At 36.2% G+C, this 26350-nt stretch overlaps 1 protein-coding gene, 2 non-coding genes and 1 pseudogene across 3 annotated transcripts; 1 reads left to right on the top strand and 3 right to left on the bottom strand.

The window, feature by feature from the left end:
• Positions 1–197: 197 nt before the first annotated feature.
• Positions 198–26350, bottom strand: LOC113752394 (annotated as a pseudogene).
• LOC113751243 (receptor-like protein EIX2) lies at positions 17324–18823 on the top strand. The gene has a single exon (XM_027295178.1). The coding sequence runs from the start codon at positions 17338–17340 to the stop codon at positions 18817–18819; it is 1482 nt and encodes a 493-aa protein (XP_027150979.1). The 5' UTR covers positions 17324–17337; the 3' UTR covers positions 18820–18823.
• On the bottom strand, positions 20978–21134 carry LOC113754629. The gene has a single exon (XR_003465308.1). It is a non-coding gene; the product is annotated as a small nucleolar RNA snoR135 (small nucleolar RNA).
• On the bottom strand, positions 21586–21718 carry LOC113754614. Its single transcript, XR_003465294.1, has one exon. It is a non-coding gene; the product is annotated as a small nucleolar RNA snoR74 (small nucleolar RNA).

Below are 26350 nucleotides of genomic sequence, written 5' to 3'. Positions count from 1 at the left end.
ATAAATTCATATTTTGTTCTAATAACACATAGCTAGGCAATTAAATTTTAAGCTACAAGTCCATAACAGCAACCAACTAATTTATTGTAAGTTAAGACCCGAGTTCTTCCAGCACCTAAACAAATAATCCAACACCACCATAACATCCAACCCAACAAAAGCATTAAGTAACAATAATATGCCTCAAAATTTGTAGAATCCACGAAAGCCATTGCCAATGAAAGCACCATTACATAAAGCTTAAGCCTTCCTAGATTTGCTGGTGGCCAACTGTGATTCAGGCTGTAAAATATAAGTAAAAAAAATTTAGACACGCAGAGAAACACTCCAGAAAATACAGACAACAAGAAGGCATAACTACGTATGTATTACCTCCTTTTTGACAGACTCTTCCTTCTCAGACAAGATCAACTCAATATGGCAGGGGGAAGACATGTAGGCTGGCCAAAAAGATCATACATTAAAGTTAATAGACATAATGGACAGAACAGAAAACTGCAAAAAAAGTCATCTATCGAACATACGGTTTATTCTTCCATGGGCACGATATGTGCGACGTCGTTTGTTTTTGTGCTTGATCCACTTGAATGTGAGAAATGAAAAGTGAATCCACATCCAAGCCTTTCACCTGCAGGATAAAATAACCGCTGCCAAAGTTGTACAAAACAAAGAAATTTAGATTACAACTTCTGGATGCATGGACAAACCTCTGCATTGCTTTCAGCATTCTTGAGCAAATCCAAAATGAAGCTAGCAGATTTAACAGGCCAGCGACCCTGTCCATTTGAATGCTTATTCTCGGCCTGAGCAGTACGCCCAACACCTCCACAGAAACGTGTAAACGGAGTCGCCTGCTTATGGGCCAAAACATCCTCCAAGTGCCTCTTAGCCTTGGCTAAAGGCAATTAAATTGTAAGCTACAAGTCTATAATAGCTACCAACTAAATTACTGTAAATTAAGACCCGAGTTGCGCTATAAGTACTTACACTATCTATTAAGTACTTACTGTAGCAGTTTGATCAATCAAACAATCTTCCTTGCAAAAGTTCTTCCAGCACCAAAACAAATTGGCATGTCCTAAGGGTGTGATTATTCTGATATTGGCTATTTCTTTTAGCTATCCTAATGCTATGGTACTATTGTTGAGTAGCTAATTCTAAAACAAAACAAAAAAAAAGTTGATATACAATCAAATTTGTATGACTATTTTAATTAATCTCTTAGTGGATGGAAAAAAAAAAAAAACATAGAATGTCTTAAAATCGAAAATCAAATTGAACGAAAGAAGGAAGCAAGAACGAAGGAAGATATGACAAGTGTAGAGGAAAAGAACCAAAATAAGAACCTTCCACGTTTTTCTCTGTGTGAATAAAGAAAAAGAAGCAAAAGATAAAAATAAAAATGGGAATAGGAAGAGATAAAAAGTGGAGAACTGGAGAAATCAGAAAATGAAGATGAAGAAGATCAACTCTATGCAAAAAGCATAATAGGAGGAATTCAAAGCTGATACTGATACTCTTTAACTTTTGCGACATTTCATTTTGGATATTTTGGGGCAACAAAACTGCTCTTATGCATTTTCTGTAACTTCAATTGTAGAATTAAGTTCTATATTTCTTCAAATAGTTCTTGGTGGATTTAGCTCTAGACTCATCAATTGCGAGTTTTAAATGGCATATTAGAGTTGGATTTTAAGGGTTTGAATTACACCAAGTGTCAAGAGCAAAAATAAAGAAAGTTTTTTTGTTGATATTAGTAACATATCTATAGGTATTATTGCATATCAAATAAATAATTTATAACTAATAGATTTGACGACATCATGCTAATGTCATCAGGTTGTTTTGGTATCATCTGTCCCCTATACTCGGCAACCGTTAGCCTTTGGAATTAACGAATCCTCAGCAATCGTTAACTTTTGGAATTAACTTTTAGAATTAATGAAGCCATAATGCTTCGCAATAAGATGTTGCAACTGAAAAGTTCTCACTTTTGTGCTTTATTAATGACAGAATACTTTAATTGCATGTTTAATTTTTATTATTTTAAATAATCTACTTATCACTAACATCACTAACATTAATATCTGAAATCGTGCACAGAGGTGGTTATCATTGATGATGCTTCAATTGAATTTAATGCTGACCCTTTGGCAATTTTCAAAATTCAAAATATTAAAAGCATATTTTAGCAATTTTTTTCCCTCAAATATTACTCTTCAGGACGGAGCTTGGATTGAGTTGGATGATATAGGCCCTGGAGTCAATGAGTGTAGGAACAGCATAATAGGGAAGATAAGAGGTGAAAAAGTGGCTAATTTTACTGGAGTAAAGAATTTCGTGTCTGCAGCCTGGGGGTACCCCAAAGAACTTAATATGGCTGAGCTTGGGCCTAACTTGTTTCAGTTCTTTATCCCAGATGAAGAGAGCAGATTAAGAATACTGAAAGGTGGGCCGTGGTTGATAGATAATCAAATTCTTGTACTCAATAGGTGGGAGGTTGGAATCGAGGATAACACCGAGGCTTTCAGGTTTGCTCCTCTGTGGGTTCAAGTTTGGAACTTGCCCATCCACTGGATCTCTAAAGATGTGGGGAAAAAAATAGGGAAAGTTTTCAACGAGGTAAAAGAGGTTTTAATTCCCCATTCTGGGGGCAAGGAAGGGAAGCATCTTAAGCTGCTTGTGAGTGCTGACATGACCCAACCACTGCTAAGAGGCACAGCAGTTAAAATGAATGGAGTGTTAAAATGGATCAACTTTAGGTATGAAAGAGTGCCTGATTTCTGTTACAAGTGTGGCATAATTGGTCATAGTGAGAGGAAGTGTATGAATGAGGTGAATATCAAAAAAGGTCAGCAAGAGAATCAGTATGGACCCTGGTTAAGAGCTCAGACTGGGAAAGTATCCCCACAAAAGGATGGCAAAACCAACTCTTATCATCCAGATAGACAAGTGTGGGGTTTTCAAAATGGGGAATGGATAAGGAAAAAGTACGGGAAAAGCAGTGAACAGGGTTTCAAACCAGACAGACCTGAAAGTAGGAATGGTATGGCCTTGATAGTGAGCTCTGACACCTTGCAAGGTCACAAAGAGGTGTTCAAGGAGAGTATACAGAACTGTGATCAGGAAGATGTGGAGATCCTAGATGCACAAGAGGTAAAGGGAGTGAAGGAAGGAGATGGAGGAATGCAAGAGGCGTTTCAGGATACAGGCTCTGCAGTGGAGAGAAGGGAGAATGAGGTTTTAATAGATGGATTATCATCAGTGCCTGGAGAGAGTGAGCATAGGCATATAGGTACTAAAGTGGATGAAGATGTGGTGATGAACATAGATAAGCAGGAGGAAAATGAGGCGCCAGAACAGGTCATGGAAGGAGGTATAAAAAGTGAGCGAAAAGTAAGACTTCTTAACAGGAAGAGTGGAAGAGGTAGACAACCTCTGCAGGAGATTCAAAACTTGGAACTAAGGAAAGGATTGTGCACTAAAAGGAAGCTGAATATTATTGATGAGGAAATGCCTGACTTGGGATCTACTGAACAGATGGCTAAAAGGAACAAATTTGTAGAAGCAGGGAAAGACAATGGACAGATGTACAGGGTGGAAGAGACCAGCCCATCATGGTCTCTAAACCATCCATGAGAGTTCTGGTGTGGAACTGTCAAGGTGCAGGGAGCCCCTTGACAGTTCCCCACTTGAAGGAGGAAAATAGACTCCTCTCCCCAAGCATTATTTTTCTCAGCGAAACAAAAAACAGAAAAGGTTACATGGAAAAAGTAAAAAAAAGGTTGAATTTTGAAAATAGCTTTATAGTTGAAGCCATGAACAGAAGTGGAGGTATGGCTTTTTTGTGGACAAATGATGTCAAGATCTCAGAGGTACAAGGAACAGCTTTTACTATAGAAGCAAAAGTGGAAGATGAGGAAAAAAAGGAAAGCTGGTGGTTTATTGGTATATATGCAAGCTGCGATTGCCAGATAAGAAAAGGACAGTGGGAGGTGTTAAAAAGGAGGAAGGCAGGATGGGGAGACAAATGGATGATTATGGGAGACTTCAATGATATCACCTCAAATGATGAAAAATGGGGTGGAAGGATGAGAGATAACAGAACCTTCCATGACTTTAAGAAGTTCATAAATGAAAATCAATTGATGGATATTGGCTTTGAAGGCAAGCCATGGACTTGGTCCAATAACTGGAATGGAAATGGTGAAGTTAAAGAGAGGCTAGACAGATGCTTATGCTCGATTGAATGGTCACATTGCTATGAGGAAGCCAAATGTTCACACATTGAGTCACATGCATCGGATCACAGCATGCTGGTACTAGATACACAGAAGGATAGGAAGAAATGGAAAAAAAGGTTTCAGTTTGACAAAAGATGGTTACAGCATGATGGAATTCAGGAGGTGGTGAAGGAGGCATGGAACACACCTTGTGAGGGGACAAAATGGTTCAAGGTGAAACAGAAAATCAGGAACTGTAGAGTTGAACTACTAAAGTGGAGCAGTAGTAAGAAAAAGAATTCGATGGAAAGAATCAAATGGTGCAAAAACCAGATTGAGGAAATGAAGGAATCAGAGTAGAAAATAAGAAGCAAAAAATACAGGAATTGAAAGGAATGTTGAAAATAGCATACGAGGATGAAGAAGCTTACTGGAACCAGAAAGCAAGAGTGAGATGGTTAAAAGAAGGGGACAAAAACACTCAATTCTTCCATGCAACTGTGAAGGGGAGAAGGAGAAGGAATAGGCTTCAGAAAATGAAAAAGTCTAGTGGAGAGTGGACAGAAACTGAAGAAGAGGTGGGAAAGGAAGTAGCCACTTATTATAAGGAATTGTTTAAGAGTGCAGGGTCAGGGGAACTAGATGAAATCTTAGAGGGGATTCCTGTCTCTATAACTGAACAAATGAATAGGGAGCTAACTAAAAGAGTGGATGAAAAGGAAATAAAAGCTGCTTTCTTCTCTATGGATCCTATAAGGCTCCTGGGAATGATGGAATGTCTCCTCTCTTTTTTCAAAAATTCTGGAGCATTATTCACAAGGATCTAGTAAGTGCAATCCAAGGTTTCTTTAATAATAGTGTCCTTCTCAAAGCCATGAACCACACTGTTATCTCTTTGATTCCAAAAGTGAACTGTCCCACTGAGATTAAACAGTATAGGCCTATAAGTCTTTGCCAAGTAGTGTACAAAGCTCTAGCTAAAATTCTTGTTAACAGACTAAAGCCTTTTCTCAGTAGATGCATTAGCAAGAGTCAATCAGCTTTCGTTCCTGGTAGGCAAATTTTAGACAATGTCATGCTCTCTCATGAGTTGATACACTTTTTGAAAAACAAAAGACATGGTCGAGTAGGCTCAATGGCTGTAAACTGGATATGTCCAAGGCCTACGATAGGGTGGAATGGGGATTCTTGAAAGCTATAATGGCCAAGATGGGTTTCTGTACCAAGTGGATAGAATGGATTACAACCTGTATCAGCTCAGTGACCTACTCCTTCAACATAAATGGAGAGCATAGGGAATTCATCACTCCTTCAAGAGGCATCAGACAAGGAGACCCACTATCCCCCTACCTGTTTTTGCTATGTTCTGAGGGACTGTCACACATGCTGCAAAAAGCAAAGATGGGGAAGGAGCTAACAGGGGTTAAGATCAGTAGAGGAGCTCCTGCTATCACTCATCTATTCTTTGCGGATGACTCCCTAATATTCTGCAAAGCCAACTCTCAAGAAGCTAGGAAGTTAATGCAAATACTAAAAGTGTACGAAGAGGCTACTGGACAGCTTATCAATATGGATAAATCCTCTGTTTTCTTTAGCAAAAATACAACCCAACCAGTGAGGCATGAAGTCTGTCAAACAATGGGGGCAATCCAGCAGGTAGGACAAGGCAAATACCTTGGATTACCAATGATCATTACAAAGTCAAAAGAGCAGGTGTTTGGTTTCATCAGGAACTCAATTGATAATAAACTATTGGGATGGAAAAACAAGTTGCTGAGTCAGGCTGGCAAGGAAATTATGCTAAAGGCGGTGGCGATGGCTATGCCTACCTACACTATGTCCTGTTTTAGGCTACACACTAAGCTCTGTAGAGATATCAGTGCCAAAATGGCAGACTACTGGTGGGGTGAATCTGAAGGGAAGAAAAAGATGCATTGGATTGGCTGGAGGAAGATGACTGAAAAGAAAAGTACAGGAGGTATGGGGTTCAGGGACTTGCAAAAGTTTAACAAAGCCCTACTGGCCAAACAAGTATGGAGGTTGATAACACAACCTAACTTGTTGGTCAGTAAAGTCTTAAAGGCGAAATATTATCCTAAAGAATCCATCTTCAACTGTAATGTGCCTCGGAATGCTTCATGGCTGTGGCAAAGCTTATCAACTGCTAGAAAAGATGTCCAAAATGGAAGTAGGAGGAAAGTTGGGAATGGTAAAAGTACACGTATATGGGATGACAACTGGATTCCAGACAGACCATCTGGGAAACCAACGTCTGCAAAGCCTCAGGGATGTCACCTCCAGTTTGTATCAGAGTTGATGATCAACAACAGATGGAACACAGTGCTGATCTTCAGAATATTTAACTCACAAGATGCTGAGAGGATTCTGAAAATTCCTATAAGCTTAACTGGAAAGGAGGACAGTTACTACTGGATGCACTCACAGAATGGACAATATACAGTCCAGTCAGGCTATAAGATTTGGATAAAGGAAGAGAATCTGGAAGGCACAAGAAGGAGGGAGGATACTGGAACAAGCTATGAAGGGACCATGTCTAATACCTGGAAAACACTATGGAAGCAAAAGGTAAGCCAGAAGATGAAAGTCTTCATTTGGAAATGCCTGCATGGAGGTCTTCCTGTGAGAGCAGAAATACACAGAAGAACAAGACAAGGGAATCCTTTTTGTATAGGGTGTGGAGACAAGGAGGAAACTCTTGAACATCTACTGATCCAGTGTACAAAAGCTAAGGAAATCTGAAAGATGGCTCCGGTGCAGTGGGATGGAATTATGGAGCTGTCAGATTGCTTCATCAGGTGGTGGACAGCAATAGTGGAAGCTCAACAAGACAGAGGAAGGGAGGACCAGGTGAACCTCACCATTAATATCCTCTGGCAGATATGGAAAGCAAGGAACGATAGAGAATTCAATCAAAAAGAAAGAGAACCTCACAAGATTATTCAAAGGGCCATGAAGGAGTGGACAGAGTTTGATGAGGCAAACAAAGGCAACGTAGCAAGGAAGAACACTTAGGAAACAGAAATACAGCAACGAACTGAACCAGAGCCAGGGCAAAATGAGAGCCATACCAGTCTACTGATCAAGATTCATACACATCAAGACAAAAGACAAGCAATAGTAGGGATTGGAATCACTGCAACTGACTCTATGGGACAAATTCAAGCGGGCTGGGCACTAAGAGAAAGATTATCAACTGAGCCAATTCAAGATCAAGCAGTAGCAGTGAGACTCGCGTTACTAAATGCGATCAGTCAAGGATGGAGCAGTATCAGAGTGGAGCTCGATAACAAGGAGCTGATGGAGTGTATAAATGGTTCGAGGCACTGCAACCATATGATGGCTACTCTAATAGAAGATATCCAGTTCATTAGTAATCAGTTTCATAAGTGTTCTTTCTCGTTTGCTAATGCAGGAAAAGTAGGAAGTATTAAATTGAGCTTGCATGCTCTAACCATCTGGATAGATGAAGAATGGGTAAATCCCATTCTTAGGTGCTAGGCACCAAGTTTTTGTAGGACGTCTGTCCTTTTCTCTGGACCTTTGTCCAATTATTGTACAGGTTAAAGTGCTTATATATGAAAAAAGCTATCGTTTCGACAAAAAAAAAAAAAGTTAAAATGGAACGCTGACCCTTTTGGCTGATGATTGGTTTGAATTGCTAAATTCATATTTTGTTCTAAGAATCAGGATAACTGGGCAATTAAATTTTAAGCTACAAGTCTATAATAACTACTTAAACTATCTATTAAGTACTTACTGTAGCAGTTTGACCACTGAAACCATCTTCCTTGCAAAAGTTCTTCGAGAACTGACCAAAATTGAAGAGTTGAAAGTGTCCTAATGCTATGTACTATTGTTGAGTAGGCATCAGATGCAACTAGAAACTATTGGAGAACGGTGATATAAATTGAAAACAGTGGTTGCTCCTTCTCATATCACTCAAATAGCAACCAATCTTATGAAAGTTATACGGAATTTGATGCTTAGGATGAGAAGAAGATAGATATAGCAAGAAATCAGCACAAACTACTCAAATATTACAAGATAAAATCACAATTCGATGCCACATAAAACCCAAAATGTTATTTTGTAAGGAACGAAATAGATAATTTGATTTGGAACTAGGAAGCAAAGGGACAAAAAAGAGAATTTATTTTGTAAGGAACAAAATAGAGAATTTGATACTCTGTATCAAGCATTGGATCTTATGTATATTTGGCACTACTTTTATTATTGTCATTAGAGGGAAAGTTATACTCAGTCAACTACTCAAACTTATGCAAAAAGGAGAAACATGAAATTAACACCGGCAGCAATCATGAAAAAAATAGTTGGAATGCTAGCAGCAGCAAATGTCATTTCTAGGAGTTCTTTTCACAACTGCATTCATTCAGGATAGACACTTTTTTGCCCATTTGGGGGGCCTGGGGCTAGTCAGATAAGTAATATTCAGCCATGTTCTAAATGAAAATTTTGAGGTTGTGATTTCAACGAAATGTCTAAAAGGATCGAACAATTGGAAACAAATAACGTTTAAAATGATAAAAATTTAATATCAAGATTTAGTATAGGAAAAAGCCTGAACAGGAAAAACAAAAATGAACAGGCCTGACATTAGGATTAAAAAAAAATTCCAAAGAAGACATGTTGCCCGGAAAAAAAAAACATCCAAAAAAATAAAAACAAAAAAGGCAGAATCACTTAAAAGTGGGTGGATACTTGGACAATCATGCACCATTAAAGGCAAAGTGATGATTTGGACTACGTAAGCAAACATTTCGTTCATTTTTAAGCAGCGTGCATTAGCATTTCATAGGAATTGTGAATTTAGACTGCGTATTTGTATTTATTTGCATATCCTTTATGTATTGCAAATCTATAGTTAATACTAATTAATGGCGTACCAACATTTCTTAACGACACACCATCATCTTTATATATATATATATATATATATATATTTCGAAGAACAAGGAACCAGTGGTGTAGCATTATTAAATTTCTCTTTTGCATAAATGTTTCGTACTAAATTGTTTATTTTGGGTACATCACCAAATAGTTGACAATGTTAATATATAAGTATTTTATTACTTTTGCCAATGAAATCTTGATTTAGTAGTTAAAGTTGAAACCTGAACACTAGAGGTCCTAAGTTTTACTTCCATTCTTCTACCCTACTTTTTATATTCCACTCTTCCTGCTAGAGAAAAAAAAGGAATTTTAATAACTTTTCTTAAAACATGTCATGATAACAATTAAACAGTAAATAATTTTTTTGGGCCTCATAACTGTACAATGCAAAGCCCAGATAGACCTAGATTTTAAATTCAGAACGTTGCTCATAGGACCACGGCAGGTGCAACTGTTTCTAGCGGTTTTGTGCATTTTACACATTGGGTAACTTTATTTGCACAACGCACAACGTGTAATTTTAGAACAAATTTTGTGAGCCAACACACATTGTTAAAAACGGGGTACAAAAAGTGATTTGGACTATATAATTTTTTAGCCAAATCTTGACCGTGAACAGCTCAGGAGCGGTCCATCTGATGACCGCTCCTGCCCCTCATCCTTGCTCATAATAGGCCCATCTAAACTGACGCTATCACAGGCCTCAGAAGAGAAGACATGCCAACCCAATTTTTGCATCATTAGGACATGATGTACATAACCACTGGGCCAATGGCTCAATGGCCACCAGGGAGGGACTTAAGTCCCTCATTGGGCTGTTGGTGAGGGTTCAAACCTCACCAGCAGCGAAAAAAATCTAAGAATTGTATCATAGCACTCCCTTGGTCTAGTTGGGTCTGTATACTCACTAGCCTCTACAACAGCCTCCTTAGACTCCCCCTCCCCTAGATTAGGATAAAGTAGGTTATACAAATGTATCGTTGCTGATAAAAAAAAAGGACATGATGTACATGATAACAGCTAACCAAAATAGAACTTTACAATTGTTTCCCCAAAACAAAGAGTTCCCAAATGTTAAAATGGAGAATATTTCCAAAATTAAACTTGAAGCAAATGTTGTAGACATTAATCGTCCTAAATTGTTGCATTCTTTTAGTTCAATTATCTTGAATGTTATTCCATATTTTGGAAGACAGTTATCATGTATTGGTGATTTCGATTCTCCACACCGTGCATATATCCAAGTTTATTTGTTTTCATTTGATTTTATAAAAGATCTAGAGCAAAATAATAATAAAAAAATCTAAGATTCAAATGATTTTTTTTTTTGTCTCAAGAGCAAGTGGAAATGATTGGAAACTTCCAATCGAAAAAATAATGCATTTGCAGAAAAATCTCATTGACAGAGGTGGGCTCAGTTGATGAACTTCAAAGAAGATTTGCGTATTATCTGGTCATGCAACTTTTTGGTGAATGAATTTAATCACTGAGGAACAGTGCGGAGAAAGCACTTTCGTGAAAATGTGCAAAATTTGTAGCATCTCACAAGATATTATATAATAGACGTGCAGCAATAACGTAAATTATTTTTTTGTGCATCTATTCTAGCAAAATGGTAATATTAAATCCAATATCTACAAACTTTATATCTAACACGCAACATATGCACTTCAATATTTTCATATTTTGCCCCTTTAGACCCCAATAGTTTTAATTCTTAGTCAATGTGAAGCAGTACTATATTTTTTTTATACATTAATAATTAGACTTTTGTTATAAAGTAAAAATTAGTCTATTTAAAGTAGTAATCCTTCCCACCAATATAGTATTATTGCCACTTAAGTTTTTGACGAAGGATAAATTGGTCATTTCATCAATTACTTAGATGAAATTAGTTTTCATGTTATTTTTAAGTTCACTGAGGGTGTAAGTGCTTATTAAAATATTTTAGGATATAAAGTGCAATTAGTGTAATAATTCGTGGAAATTTTTTGCATTTAACCGTATCCCTTTCAAGCAAATCAATTATTTCAAGTCGATTCACACTTCGTAGAAAAGTGTCAATGCAACCAACTATCAACTAAAAATTGCAAACGTACCGATGCAATGAAATATAAATTACCATCTATCAATCTTCTCAGAATCAGAGCGTGATGGAAAATAAAAGAACCACCCAATGGACTTGACCAAATTGCCAATCTTCCTTGGTAGCTATCGCTTCTATGAGTTGTCACCTCCTGAAATTGGCAACGACTTGACTCAAAGAATAACCAACCATCAGTTACATCACAGGGCAACGACTTGACTCACGAGTCATGAAATTTTTCTTTTGAGAAATTAAAAGGAACCATCCAACGACGTATTTGGACCAAATTGTCCATCTTCCAGGACTCACACCTGCAGCTTTTGGAATTATTAAATTCTGTCGTTTAACAGCCAACCGTGTAGCACATTTTCTCGCATGCCTCGTACAATAATTGAGGAGACAACTATGCACCAAGACATGCATGCTTGAGATCATTATTCAGATGTAGTTCTAGCAATTTTAGATTGATTGGTAACCGATAATATTTTAATAAGTCGAACTAGAAAATATGTTGAGAAGGCCATTGGTAATGTATTTGTTCCTTTATTTGCTTTGTTTTCTCTTACTTTTTCCGTTTACCAACAAAGATATAAAGTGGGAAGGCATTATTCTTTCCTTTATTTTTGCGGAAGAAGCATATAGCTTTTTTCTTTATTAATATTCTTCTTTTTTTTTGTTACATTTTTTTATTTCCTTTGACTCCTCATTTTCTTCTCCGGTTCTTCCAATGAAACTTGGCTAGTTGTCAACGCATTTGGGTAAAGGATTATTTTGTCATTCTCCAGAATCTAACGGTAAAATCAAGATGACATTAGTTATGAGGGGTGAATGTAATTTGACCTAATCTCAAGCATTGATTGGTAATTTGGCGAAACCTCAAGAGAGTTAAATTTAATTAACCTAATATCGATCTAATAGGGTGTGTTACAAAAGTTTAACTACTTATATTCTAGCCCTATAGGATTTTAGCAATGGTTCAGAGCAAGAAGAAATTATAGGCCTTTGGACTTTTACCAACAATCTAATGTACTTGCTTTACTCTCGAAATGGAACTTTTGTCCTACTTCTTGTTTTACTATCGGTCCCATTTTTTATTATATTACTATTTCTCATTTATAAATATTATATTTTAATTTTTTCCCCTTACTATCAAATAACTACTAACACAGTAAAAAATAAAAAAAAAATTAAACCGATCTTCTATTTCACTCCTTATTCAACTTTCTGTCACACTTTTTATTATATTATATATTTTCTCCTTCATAAATATCATATTTTAATTCTCTTTTGTTTCCTTAGGTTCAGTAACTATAACTGAGTAATACACAAAATTTAACAAACTCAAAAATTCAAAATATACATAAAAATGAGATTGTTTTTATGAATTTTCTCCATGTAATTTAACCCATTATATATATATATTTTTTTTCAGTAATCACCCTCAATTATATTTTGTTTGTTATGAATTGTTTGTTTAGTTAATCTATGGACTATGTACACAGTACACACCACCAAAAGCGGAATGGAAACCATAGTAGATCTGCAGATTAAAAAAAAATAGTCCGGAAAAAAGAAGCCCAAAATGGAAAATGCGAGTGAACTTCCTTGACGTTAACGTACAAAAGAACAATTCAAAGAAGTTTTGCGGTTTAAGCGACAAAATTCACGCACCGAATAATTGTCAGATTATATAATTGGACAGAACTGGACTGAAAAGGCCTGGATCCCAGGAAGCCAAGTTGCATGGAGAAAACATAACGCAAAACAAAAGCAATCATGAATAAAATAGTTTCGAAAGCAACTCACCGACATTTGATGCTCTCCACACGCTTCAACTTGGCGATAACCACTTGAAATGATAGCATCCCCGATTTTTTCTGCAACATACATGTTCTTCGTATTTTAGATCTTTTCAAGAACCAGCTATGAAACTGAATTAGTCAATCAAGACAAGTAGCAAAATGTAACTTTGTTGATCCATTTTTGGACACTCTTGAGTGAGGAATTGTCTGGTTCTGTCTAACTTTTGTACGTGTTATGATTTTTAGTACATAATTATATTAATTGTTGTATAGAATATATGTGAAATATTTTTTTTATATACATCAACTTTTTTACGAGTACAACACTATAATATTTTCATATACCAAATAATATAACAAGTATAATAATTGTATCAAACCAAATGAAAATACAATCGCATTGGCCTCCTATCCAAGTGATAACTTGTTTAGATTTTAAGTTTTATATCTATATTATTTATTGAGATGTACAAATGTAAGAAAATGCTGAAAAAAAAGATGATGAATGACGTATGATGACATAAGAAAATCTATTTGTGTATTGCATATGTCACATAGTTTAAAAATAAACTCATAAATCATGCCTGCCTAAATATTTGCAAGCATTTAGGGCATAGAAGAACCATGGAATAAATTTGCACCAACATTATTGTGCTCATGTATAGAATACTTAGGCATATCTTTTTCAAGCAAATCAATAATTACAAGTTGATTCACAATTTACAGAAAAGTGTCAATGTAGCCAAATATCAACTAGAAATCGCAAACTTATGGACATAATAAAGTATGAATCATCATTCACCAATCTTCTCAGAATCTTCAACACTTGCATAATAGGACCACCCAATGAGTTTGGGTGCCCTGGATCAAATTGTCAATCTTGCTTGGTAGCCGTCGCTTCACCCAATTGTTACTTCATGAAACCTGGCTAAATTTGACTGGATAGCCAATGGCGACGTGCTTGTAATAGTTTATGGAGGTTTTTTGTATTTAATCCTATACTTTTCAAGCATATTAATTGTTTCAAGACCATTCACATTTTGTAATGAAAATGTCAATGTAGCCAAATATCAATTAGAAATCTTAAAACGTATGGACCTAATAAAATATAAATCACCATCTATTAATCTTTCCAAAATCTTCAACACTTAAAGTAATGGAAAATAAGAGGAACCATCCAATTGGTTTGGACCAAGTTGCCAATCTTGCTTCTATCAGTTGTCACTTCATTCATGAAATTGGCTCAATCTCAAAGAGTTACATTGTAGAACGACGACTTGACTCGCGAGTCATGATATTATTGCTTGGTAGCCGTTGCTTCTCCCAGTTGTTACTTCATGAAACCTGGCTGAATGTAATAGCCAACGACAGCTTCGACTTGACTCAAGAGTCAAGAAACCACTCTTTACTTCATGAAACCATCCAACGACGACTTGGACTAAGTAGTTATGGACAAGTTATGTGCATAATTAAGTAGTTATGCTTTCTTTCTTCAAAAAAAAATATATATATAAATATATATATATATATATATATATAATCGTCAGTCTTGCTTGGTAGCCGTCGCTTCTCCTTATTGTTACTTCATGAAACCTGGCTGAATCTGACTGGATAGCCAACGACGACTTGGACTTGATTCGAGAGTCATGAAATTTCTGTTCTTATGAACTCTATTCTCCTCAAGTAATGAATTGTCTAAGCATGCTTTGACGATTCCAACACTACCAGCAGCGGCAGTAGCTTTTATTACCAACCTTTTGTTCTTTTTACCAAAGCCAGAATGACTTTTACGGCATTTTACAAACTTATGTAAAATTTTTACAAACTTTTAGGGCATTTCAGCCTACTATTTTGTTGGTAGTAGAAGTGTCATATAATTAAGTAGTTATGGACAACTTATGTACATAATTGAGTAGTTATGCTTTCTTTCTTAAAAAAAAAAAATCCCAAGTAGACTTCAAGTCTTCGGAGATGGCAGTCCAGATAGGTATACATGGCAACTTGGTGCGATTATGCTGGCATTGGCTACTCTTTTGGCCGTCCTAAAGCTAGGGTTACCATTGATGAGTAGCTAATACGTCTAAAAATTATATACAATTGTATTTGTATGAGTATTTTAATGAATCTCTTAGTGGATGTGAAAAAAAAAAAAAGAAAAAGAAAAAAGAAGCAAACGATAAAAACTGAAAATAAAAAGAGGAAGAAGTGAAGAACTTTTCAATTTTCAATTTTGCGAATAAAGAACTTTTACAGTCCATCTTCAAAACTAAGACAGCCCACTTGTTAAAGGAAGGACAATTCTCCAGATTTAAACTTGAAGCTAAGTTGTTTTTAATTTTGTTTATCGTCCTAAACATGAGTTTTTTTCAGTATGTTTTTTATAGTTTGGAAGAAAGTTATTATTCTTCATTTTTTTTCCACTTGATTTTGTCATTTAAAAGCAGATAATGAAAAGGTCTAAGATTCAAATGATTTTTAGTATCTAAAGAGCACACGCAAAAAATTCGAAACTTCTAATTGAAATACTAATGCATTCGCACAAAATTCTCATTGAGGCCACAAATTTCTCCAAACCAAAGTCTTTCAGTTTTTTTTTTTTTTTTGGACAAATTTAAGCCTAAGGAAAAACACGGAGAAAGTACTTCGTTGGAAGTGTGGAAAAAGTTGTTACAACGGCTAATAGTGACATACAACAGTAACATTAATTAGTCATGCACCCTTTCGACCTATAAGTAGGGGCTTTCTGATTTTTGCTCAACGCACTCAAAACACCTCATGAATATTGTGTGAAAGCATTGATTAGTAGCCAAAAAAAAAAAAAAACCATCTCTAAAGATCGAGTCTGTTAGGTTGTAACAATATGATCAAATTCACTCCATTCATTGTGTTATGGTTTGTCTTTTTGGCAAGTAAGATTGTTCTTAGTCTTCACGCAGGAGCATATTCAAATGTTAGCTGTTTTGAGAACGAGCAACAAGCTCTCCTCGAGTTTAAGAAAGGTTTAATTGACAACTCAAATCGTTTGGCATCTTGGACCGGACAAGATTGTTGCTCATGGGAAGGAGTTGGATGCAGCAGGAACACTGGGCATGTGGTGAAACTTGATTTGCGTAATAACGCTGTTTTTGATCGTGCTCGATTGGAGTACGGGGACACGCTCAATTATTTCTCTATCCATGGTGAAACTTGCTTGGGAGGCCAGATAAGTCCTTCGTTAGTGAACTTGCAGCATTTGCATTACTTGGATTTAAGCTCGAATTATTTTGCAGGAATTCGGATCCCAGCATTTATAGGATCCTTGAAAATTTTGAGATATTTGAACTTCTCTAATGCAGGTTTCAGTGGGACAATTCCTCCCCAATTAGGAAATCTCTCAGCCTTAGATTATCTAGATCTTGGTAATAAAATTGGAAGTTTTAGTTTCGGTTATCAATTGTCCACTAAGAGTCTCTGGTGGGCCACTAGTCTTTCTTCCTTGAAACATTTGGACCTCTCGGGAGCGGACTTAGGAAAGGCTCAGGACTGGTTACAAGCACTTAATAAACTTCGTTTCTTATCCTCATTAACATTACGATCCTGTAGTATTTATCCCTTTCCTTATATTGCACACCTTAATTTCACATCTCTTACCTCACTTGATCTCGGAGGCAATGAATTCAGTTCCACAATCCCTCTCTGGTTGTTTAATTTAACTTCACTCGTTCATCTCGACCTTAGCGGCAACAGTTTTTTCGGTCCAATAGTTCCTCACAGCCTTCAGCACTGGACTTCACTAAGCTACCTCGATCTTAGCAGCAATCAATTCAATGCTTCACTGCCCGATCCACTTTTCACTTTGAACAATCTCGTCCATCTGGACATGGGAAATAACCAAATCCAAGGCCCGCTCCCCTTTGGCCTAGGCAACCTAACTTCTCTTTCCGTACTGCACATGGGAGGTAACAGCTTTGAAGGCAAAATCCCGAGTGCAATCGGGCAACTTCGAGAACTCACCGAACTCCATCTCAGTTGGAATGGGTTCAATGGTACCATTCCATCCTCTCTTTGGAGGCTGAGTGAGTTGAAATCCTTGTATCTATCCGGCAATCCATTGAGCGGGGAGTTGCGTGACATTCACTTTGCCCAACTCGCAAAACTGAAAGAGTTACGATTATCCTCCACTCTACTTGCTCTGAACGTGAGTTCCTCATGGGTCCCACCATTCCAGCTTCAAGTTATAAGAATGCGTTCCATCAAGATAGGGCCCAAATTTCCTCTCTGGCTTCAAAGTCAGAAAAGAGTCGAATATTTGGACATGTCAAATGCAAGCATCTCAGATACTATCCCAGGTTGGTTTGAGAAAGTGTGTCATGGTATAAAATCTTTGTATTTCTCCAACAATTACATCACAGGGAAACCACCCGTGTGCAAAGGCAACAGTGGTCTTAAATATCGCACAGAATTTTATTTGGAGTCCAACAAATTCGAGGGGCCTTTGCAATTGTTACCAACAGACATTGGTCAATTGCATCTTCAAAATAACTCACTGCAAGGGATTATTCCACAGCCCGACATTAAAAATAACGTGACAGTGGATATTCTTGGAGTACTAGATCTCAGTGATAACCACTTCATCGGCAGCATCCCTGATTCTTTGTGCAGCTTACAAAGGCTTGCTATCCTGGATCTTTCTAACAACCAGCTCTCTGGAAGGATCCCTTCATGTATTGGTAAGATTAAAACGTTGGGTGCGCTACTTCTGGCAAACAACAATCTCTACGGGCACATTCCAATTTCATTGGGACATCTCAATGTTCTCGACTCTTTGCACTTGGACCGAAACAAATTTACAGGGATGGTCCCATTCTCGTTCAGACATCTGGAAAATTTGCAGTATCTTGATCTTGGAAAAAATGGACTGGAGGGCATTATACCAGCTTGGATTGGGGACGAACTATCTAGTCTGAGGTTACTTGTGCTTGAATCTAATAATTTCCATGGTGAAATTTCCATGAGCCTCTGCAAATTATCACTCCTTCAAGTTTTAAATTTGAAAGACAATAACTTAACTGGACATATACCTCGCTGTTTTAACAACGTTACAGCAATGACAGAATTGGGCCCTACAAGTGAATTTGGTGAAGATGTTTCAGTTTTCGTCAAAGGTGAAATGTTGAACTACACCTCAAGCAATGTGAAATATGTTAAATTCATGGGGCTCTCGGGAAATAAACTAAGTGGGGAAATACCTGTCGAGTTAATGTCTCTGGTTGGATTGCGGGGTTTGGATTTATCTAGAAACCATCTAAGTGGAAGAATCCCAGAAAACATTGGGAACTTGAGCCAACTTGAGTCTCTAGATTTATCCAAAAATGACCTTTCCGGTCCAATTCCCCAAAGTTTGTCGAACTTAGATTCTCTGGGCTGGCTGAACTTGTCGTTCAACAAGCTAACCGGTCCAATCCCATCCGGACGTCATCTGCAGACATTAGACGACCCAACCATTTACATGGGAAACAGCGGACTTTGTGGCGAACCGCTAGACAAAAGCTGCCCTGATGAATCTGATGGAAAATCAAATGCCGGAGAATCTGATGGTGATCATGAGGATGGCAAGGAGTCTTATTTTTATTGGTTTTATGCTGGCTTGGCACCTGGTTTTGCTGTTGGACTCTTGGGATTCTTCAGTGTCCTATGTTTCAAGAAGTCATGGCGCTATGCATACTTCGGATTTCTGGAGAACTTGTTGAATAAAGTATGGGTAGAAATTGCATTGCTAAAAAGGAAGTTTGGTTGATTGATTTTACATGCATCATGAATTATTGAAAACCAGGATGTATGCTTCATCTTATTGTAAAATAATAATAAAGTATAAATAAGGCATTTCCACTTCCTTTTTGGCTTGCAGCCAAACGACAAAAATTTCTTATAAAATACAGGGACGACCAAGCAACGCAACACATAGAGCATTAGCTTTGGAAGACGTTTAATCTTATAATACAAATGTAGTTTTTAACAATTAAAAATATGCATGCAGTCTAATTAGAGTCATAAAACATTCAAATTCAATGGAGATGAAAAAATGTCTCATTGTTTTGAAGAGAAGACGTATGAATTATCACATAATCAGAGTTAACCCATGCCCTTTTTTTCCCCTTTTTCAAGAAAGAAGGATGCCAATGTTTTACATGTTACAATATTAAATTGTTCAACAATAATATTAAATTGAGATTAAAGTAAATTCAAAATATTAAAAGCATATTTTAGCAATTTTTGCCCCCTCAAATGTTACTCTTCTACCTCTAGAATGGCATCATAAACGAACCACCAGTTTAAAGATTTTGTAGAACACTGACCCTTTTGGCTAAATTCATATTTTGTTCTATGAATCAGGATAAACCAGGCAATTAATTTTACGCCACGCCTATAGCAGCCATGCTGGGCTATAAGTACTTGCTGTAGCAATTCGATCACTCAATCATGCTTGCAAAAGTTCTTCCAGCACCTAACAAATTGCCATGTCCTAGGGGTGTGACAGCATAATAGAGACAGCCAGTAAGTGCACCTTGATAAATAGTCCAACCCAAAAAAAGCCAGACGACAATCATGAAGAACAAAAAGCCGTCTCTATAAGTCAAAATTATGTGTTTGAATCAAACTTTTTTGAATTTAAACACTAGCAAAACTTGTCTTGAAACCTCCAATAGCATTAAGTAACAATAATATGCCTCAAAATTTGTAGAATCCACTAAAGCCATTGCCAATGAAAGCACCATTACATATAGCTCAAGCCTTCCTAGATTTGCTGGTGGCCAACTGTGTAAAATACAAGGAAAAAAAATTTAGACACGGAGAGAAACACTCCAGAAATTACAGACAACAAGAAGATATAACTGTGGTATGTATTACCTCCTTTTTGACAGACTCTTCCTTCTCGGACAAAATCAACTCAATATGGCAGGGGGAAGACATGTAGGCTGGCCAAAAAGATCATACACTAAAGTTAATAGACATAATGGACAGAACAGAAAACTGAAAAAAAGTCATCTATCAGACATACGGTTTATTCTTCCATGGGCACGATATGTGCGGCGTCTTTGTTTCTGTGCTTGATTCACTTGAATGTGAGAAATGAAAAGAGAAAACACATCCAAGCCTTTCACCTGCAGGATAAAATAACCGCTGCCAAAGTTGTACCCAAAAAAAAAATTTTAGATTATAGCCTCTGGATGCATGGACAAACCTCTGCATTGCTTTCAGCATTTTTGAGCAAATCCAAAATGAAGCTAGCACATTTAACAGGCCAGCGACCCTGTCCATTTGAATGCCTATTCTTGGCCTGAGCAGTACGCCCAACACCTCCACAGAATCGTGTGCTTATGGGCCAAAACATCCTCCAAGTATCTCTTAGCCTTGGCTAAAGGCAGCTTCCTGATGGCATGCGCTGTTTCCCTTGTGTTCTGTTAAAGAACAGGAGCACAGACGGTCTTTCAGATTGTATACTTGGATAAGAACTAGCTAAGGGTACAGACCAAATAACAAAGCAGCACCATTTAGGGATATAGTAGATTTTACATCATCAATTCTGTACTGTTCCAAAGAAAAAAAAACGCTTACTACTCTACCTAGGTAACAGCTCTAATACTACAAGAACTAAGATTCACATCTATATGCTCCAAAAAAACCAATGACAAAGCACAAATAAAGTTGTAGAAAAAGGAACATAAGCCATAATAGTGGATCCAACAACAAAGAAAGACCCAACAGAATTAGTTGCAACTTTGAAATGCCCACTAGAACTTATTAATCATTCTCACTAGCATTCAATCAAAAACTAAAATCAACAATATCCCAGGAAATTCTGAAGGCAACTGACGTTCACTAAGGATCGGAAAAGCTCATAAAGACATGAAGCTTACTTCTTGTCGCCATACGTCAGACTGATGGACATATAATAATGTCAGGAAGATGATTGTAGAAGGTTTTCAACAAGATAATTAATGAAATACAACTGCCCATCTTCCCAAAAAAAAAATTGATATTGCAGAGAACTCTTTCGAGCAAAGTGCAATGACAAATTAGCACAACGTCGATACACACAATCCCTGCTTTCTATAACACCGAGATGTGGATACTAAAACCCCAACCCACATCGAAATGAATCATAAAAGTATGTTAGGTTGAAAGGTACGAGGACTTGTCATTTACTAAACAATTATCTTCCCCACATACCAAGGAACAGAACGTTCCCATTCTGCCAGCTTTTCTTTACTTCAAAATTACTAGCTGAAAACAAGGTTACAACAGTTCATAAAAGTCTGTTAGGTTGAAAGGTAGTTGTCACTTATTAAACAATTATCTTCCCCATTCTCGTAGCTTTTCTTTACTTCAAAATTAGTTTTTTCAGAGCTGTAAACAAGGTTACAACCGTTCGTCAATTCAATAAATTAATACTAAAACATCCATGAGAGACAAGCTAGTCTGAAGCCTACCAAACGCCAGTAGAAAACACAAGCTTTCCTCGGTTTGTTCTAATAATCAAAGAAAGACGACTATATAATCAAAATGTGTCATCGTTTACTGAACCGTGGATCATGAAGCTCAAGAGGTTCACCCAATAACAATGCCAAGTTTTATTTCCCTGAAGTTTACGAGAGACCCATTCACATTAAACGGCAACAGGCCCCTGCTTTTTTCATCAGGTTATACTACCGACAAGTCCAATCAAAAACCCCAGAAGAACCTACAGGACCAATAAATAGCAAAAAAAAAAAAAACATACATATAGAGTAGGAAAAGAACTAAATGGCCTTCAAATAAGTAGATCAAAGCATCCATTTGTTCAAGTGATTCCAGAGAGAGAGAGAGAGAGAGCAATCTATACCTTGAAATGAACACGGAGATCAGATCCCCTGGCTTGGCTGTTGGACTCTTGGGATTCTTCAGTGCACGCAGAGTAATATTTCAACGCATCCCTGCTATTTCGTTCAAAAAAAGAAATTTTAATCACTTTTCTTAATTACATGTCAATAATTACAATTAAACAGTACATATTTTTTTTTTGGGCCTCTTAACTGTCTATACAATGCCCAGATAAAACCTCAACTTAAAATCAGAATGCTGCTCAGAAAAGGCCCATCTAAACTGACGGCCTTAGAACAGAAAACATGCCAACCCAATTTTTGCATCATTAGGGCGTGATGTGCATGATAACCAAAACAGAACTTTACAATTGTTTCCCCAAAACAAAGAGTTCCCAACTTTTGGTATTATATAATAGACGTAAATTATATTTGTGCATGTATAATAGACACTGCTAGCTAGTAGTGGAACTTAATCTATAATCTAGCTTTAATCTATACCAGTCAAGTAGCAAATTGGTAATATAAATCCAATATCTACAAACTTTACATCTAACGCGCAACATAAGCACTTCAAAATTTTCATATTTTTCCCCCGTTTAGACCCCGATAGTTTTAATTCTCAGTCAATGTGAAGCAGTACTATATTTTTTTTATACGTTAACAATTAGACTTTTGTTACAAAGTGAAATTAGTCTATTTAAAGTAGTAATCCTTCCCACCAGAATAGTGTTATTGCCACTTAAGTTTTTGATGAAGGATAAATTGGTCATTTCATCAATTACTTAGATGAAATTAATTTTCATGTTATTTTTAAGTTCACTGAGGATGTAAAGTGCTTATTAAAATACTTTCGGTTGTAAAGTGCAATTAGTGTAATAATTCGTGGAAGTTTTTTGCATTTAACACCTCACAAGAAAGTGTAAATGTAACCAAATATCAACTAAAAATTGCAAATGTATGGATGCAATGAAATATAAATCAGTATCTACCAATCTTCTCAGAATCTTCGACACTTGCGTGATGGAAAATAAAAGGACCAGGATTTTAAACCAAATTACCAATCTTGCTTGGTAGCTATCGCTTCTATGAGTTGTCACCTCGTGAAATTGACTCAATCTCAAAGGATAACCAGCATCAGTTACATCACAGGGCAACGACTTGACTCACAAGTCATGAAATTTCTTTTGAGAAATTAAAAGGAACCATCCAACGACGGGTTCGGACCAAATTGTCCATCTTCCAGGATTCACACCTGCAACATTTGGAATATTAAATTTTGTCGTTTAACAGCCAATCGCGTAACACATTTTCTCCCCTGCCTAGTACAGTAATTGAGGTGACAACTATGCACCAGGACGTACATGCTTGCGAATTTTTTTTGCAACAAAACAAGAAAAAAGAAAAAGCGTGATTCCATTTTTTTTTTTTAATATAAGTGAGAGATCTTCCATCATACCATCTAATTTATCCCTAACTTTAATTATTAATTTCAATTATAATTATTTTTTCCATCTTTAATTTCAAAAGTGAGCTCATTTGTAATTTACGTTGGTTAGATGATTTTCATATTTGTTTGGCCATAAAGTGAGAACATTAAGAAGCAGAAGAAGAAACAGGAAAAACTATTGGAAGAATGATTCAGTCGAGGTCAAAAACTCCGAGAAGTTTCTAAAGATAAGCTACAATGCTTTATTTGATGCAATCATATCATAAATTAAGATTGAGTTTTTTTTATTACCCCAAGCATCAATCTATGTAAAATGCAAGTTAAATATTCTTTGAGCCAAAAAAAAATTAAGAGACATTTTGAGATCATTATTTAGATGTAGTTCTAGCAATTTTAGATTGATTGGTAACCGATAATATTTTACTAAGTCGAGCTTGAAAATATATTGAGAAGGTCATTTGTAATGTATTTGTTCCTTTTTTGTTTTGTTTTCTCTTTCTTATTCCTTTTACCAACAAAGATATAATGTGGGAAGGCATTATTCTTTGCTTTATTTTTGCGGAAGAAGCACTTAGCTTTTTTCTTTATTAATATTCTTTTACATGTTTTATTTCCTTTGACTCCCCTTTTCTTCTCCGGTTCTTCCAATGAAACTTGGCTAGTTGTCAACGCATTTGGGTAAAGGATTATTTTGTCATTCTCCAGAATCTAACGGTAAAATAAAGATGACATTAGTTATGAGGGGTGAATGTAATTTGACCTAACCTCAAGGATTGATTGGTAATTTGGCGAAACCTCAAGAGAGTAAAATTTAATTAACCTAATATCTAATAGGGTGTGGTACAAAAGTTTAACTACTTATATTCTAGCTCCTTAGGATTTTAGCAATGGTTCAGAGCTAGAAGAAATTATAGGCCTCTAGACTTTTACCAACAATCTAATGTACTTGCAGTCTGCCCGGGAACTCGAAATGGAACTTTTGTCCTGCTTCTTGTTTTACTATTGGTCCCATTTTTTATTATTTATTTTGTTTTTTTGTGAAAAGAAACTTTTATAGCCAAATCAGAAGCTTACAAGCCGAGACCAGGACCGATCATCACGACGATCCTTTAATAAGCCTAATAGAAGGAAAGCCCAGCATATTCAACCTAACTTCCCCTCTTGCTAGCTTTGGAAGAGAGCAGAGTTGGTGAACCACCCTCACATCATCCTGCGGATGCAAGAAACCTACATTAGCTAAGATGTCAGCCACTTTGTTGGCTTCCCTAAAACAATGCGACCAGAGACTGGTTTGTTTTTTCGTAAATATCATATTTTATTTATTTATTTTTTTTACTATCAGATAACTACTAATGTAGTAAAAAATAAAAAGTTTTTTTAACGGGTGCCCATTGGACACTGCAACAGATCTTCTATTCCACTCCTTATTCTACTTTCTGTCACACTTTTTATTCTATTACATATTTCTTTTTTTATAAACATCATATTTTAATTCTCTATTGTTTCCTTAGATTTAGTAACTATAACTGAGTAATACACAAAATTTAACAGACTCAAAAAATTCAAAATATACATAAAAATGAAACTTTTTATGAATTTTCTGCTATATTTTGTGATTTTCTATTATATATATATATATTTTTTTTTGAAATTGTTGTATTTATTTTTGGGTCTGTCTAACGGGTGTCCGTCGAATGGACACTTGTTAAAATATATTTCAGGTGTTGGATTTCTAGAAATTTGAGATTAATTAGGAAAAGTGTATAAATGTAAGAGAAAATAGTAATTGTTAGTGTGTGTGTATATGGTAGGTTATGTGGAATATAGGTGTATCAACAAGTGTCCAATGGGCAGCATTCTCTTAGCTCAATATGAGAACACCCAAAAATATTTCTTTAACAATCTCCATATATTAGTAAAAGACAATGTAATTTTTAATTACTCACATTCATTTCTTCTTGCTACTGAAAACTCTAATTACCTTGCTAGTTTTTTAATTATTTTCTTGCTGCTACTCCTTGTAATTTAACCCAAAATATATTTTTTTTCAGTAATCATCCTCAATTACTTATTTTGTTTGTTATGAATTGTTTCTTCAGTTAATCTATGGACTATGTACACACCACCAAAAACAGAACGGAAACCATAGTAGATTTGCAGATTAAAAAAAAAAAGTTTGCAAAAAGAAGCCCAAAATGGAAAATGCGAGTGAACTTCCTTGACGTTAACGTACAAAAGAACAATTCAAAGAAGTCGGATATAAATTGGTATAAATTTGGTGTAAAGAAGTATAATTTTGATGTAACCCCTAAGTTTTACGGTGTAAGCGACAAAATTCACATATACATAGAAGTTATACTAGTTCACGCCGAATAATTGTCAGATTATATAATTGGACAGAACTGGAACGAAAAGGCCTGGATCCCAGAAGCCAAGTTGCATGAAGGAAACATAACGCAAAACAAAAGCAATCATGAATAAAATACTTAGGCATATCCTTTTCAAGCAAATCAATAATTACAAGCCGATTCACATTTTGTAGGTAAGTGTCAATATAGCCAAATATCAACTAGAAATCACAAATTTATAGACGTGATAAAATATGAATCACAGCATTCACCAATCTTTTCAGAATCTTCAATACTTGCATAATAGGACCACCCAATAGGTTTGGACCAAATTGTCAATCTTGCTTGGTAGCCGTCGCGTCACCCTATTGTTACTTCATGAAACCTGGCTTAATCTGACTGGATAGCCAACGACGACTTGCTTGTAATGGTTTATGGAGGTTTTCTGCATTTAATCCTATCCTTTTCAAGCAAATTAATTATTCCAAATACATTCATATTTTGTAGGAAAATGTCAATGTAGCCAAATATTAATTAGAAATCACAATCATATGGACGTAATAAAATATAAATCACCGTCTACTAATCTGTCCAAAATCTTCAACACTTGTGTAATGGAAAATAAGAGGAACCATCCAATAGGTTTGGACCAAATTACCAATCTTGCAT

This window comes from Coffea eugenioides, chromosome 11 (assembly GCF_003713205.1).
Source record: "Coffea eugenioides isolate CCC68of chromosome 11, Ceug_1.0, whole genome shotgun sequence".
Taxonomy (NCBI): domain Eukaryota; kingdom Viridiplantae; phylum Streptophyta; class Magnoliopsida; order Gentianales; family Rubiaceae; genus Coffea; species Coffea eugenioides.
Note: the sequence above shows the minus strand (reverse complement) of the source record. Positions and strands in the feature narration are given on the sequence as shown.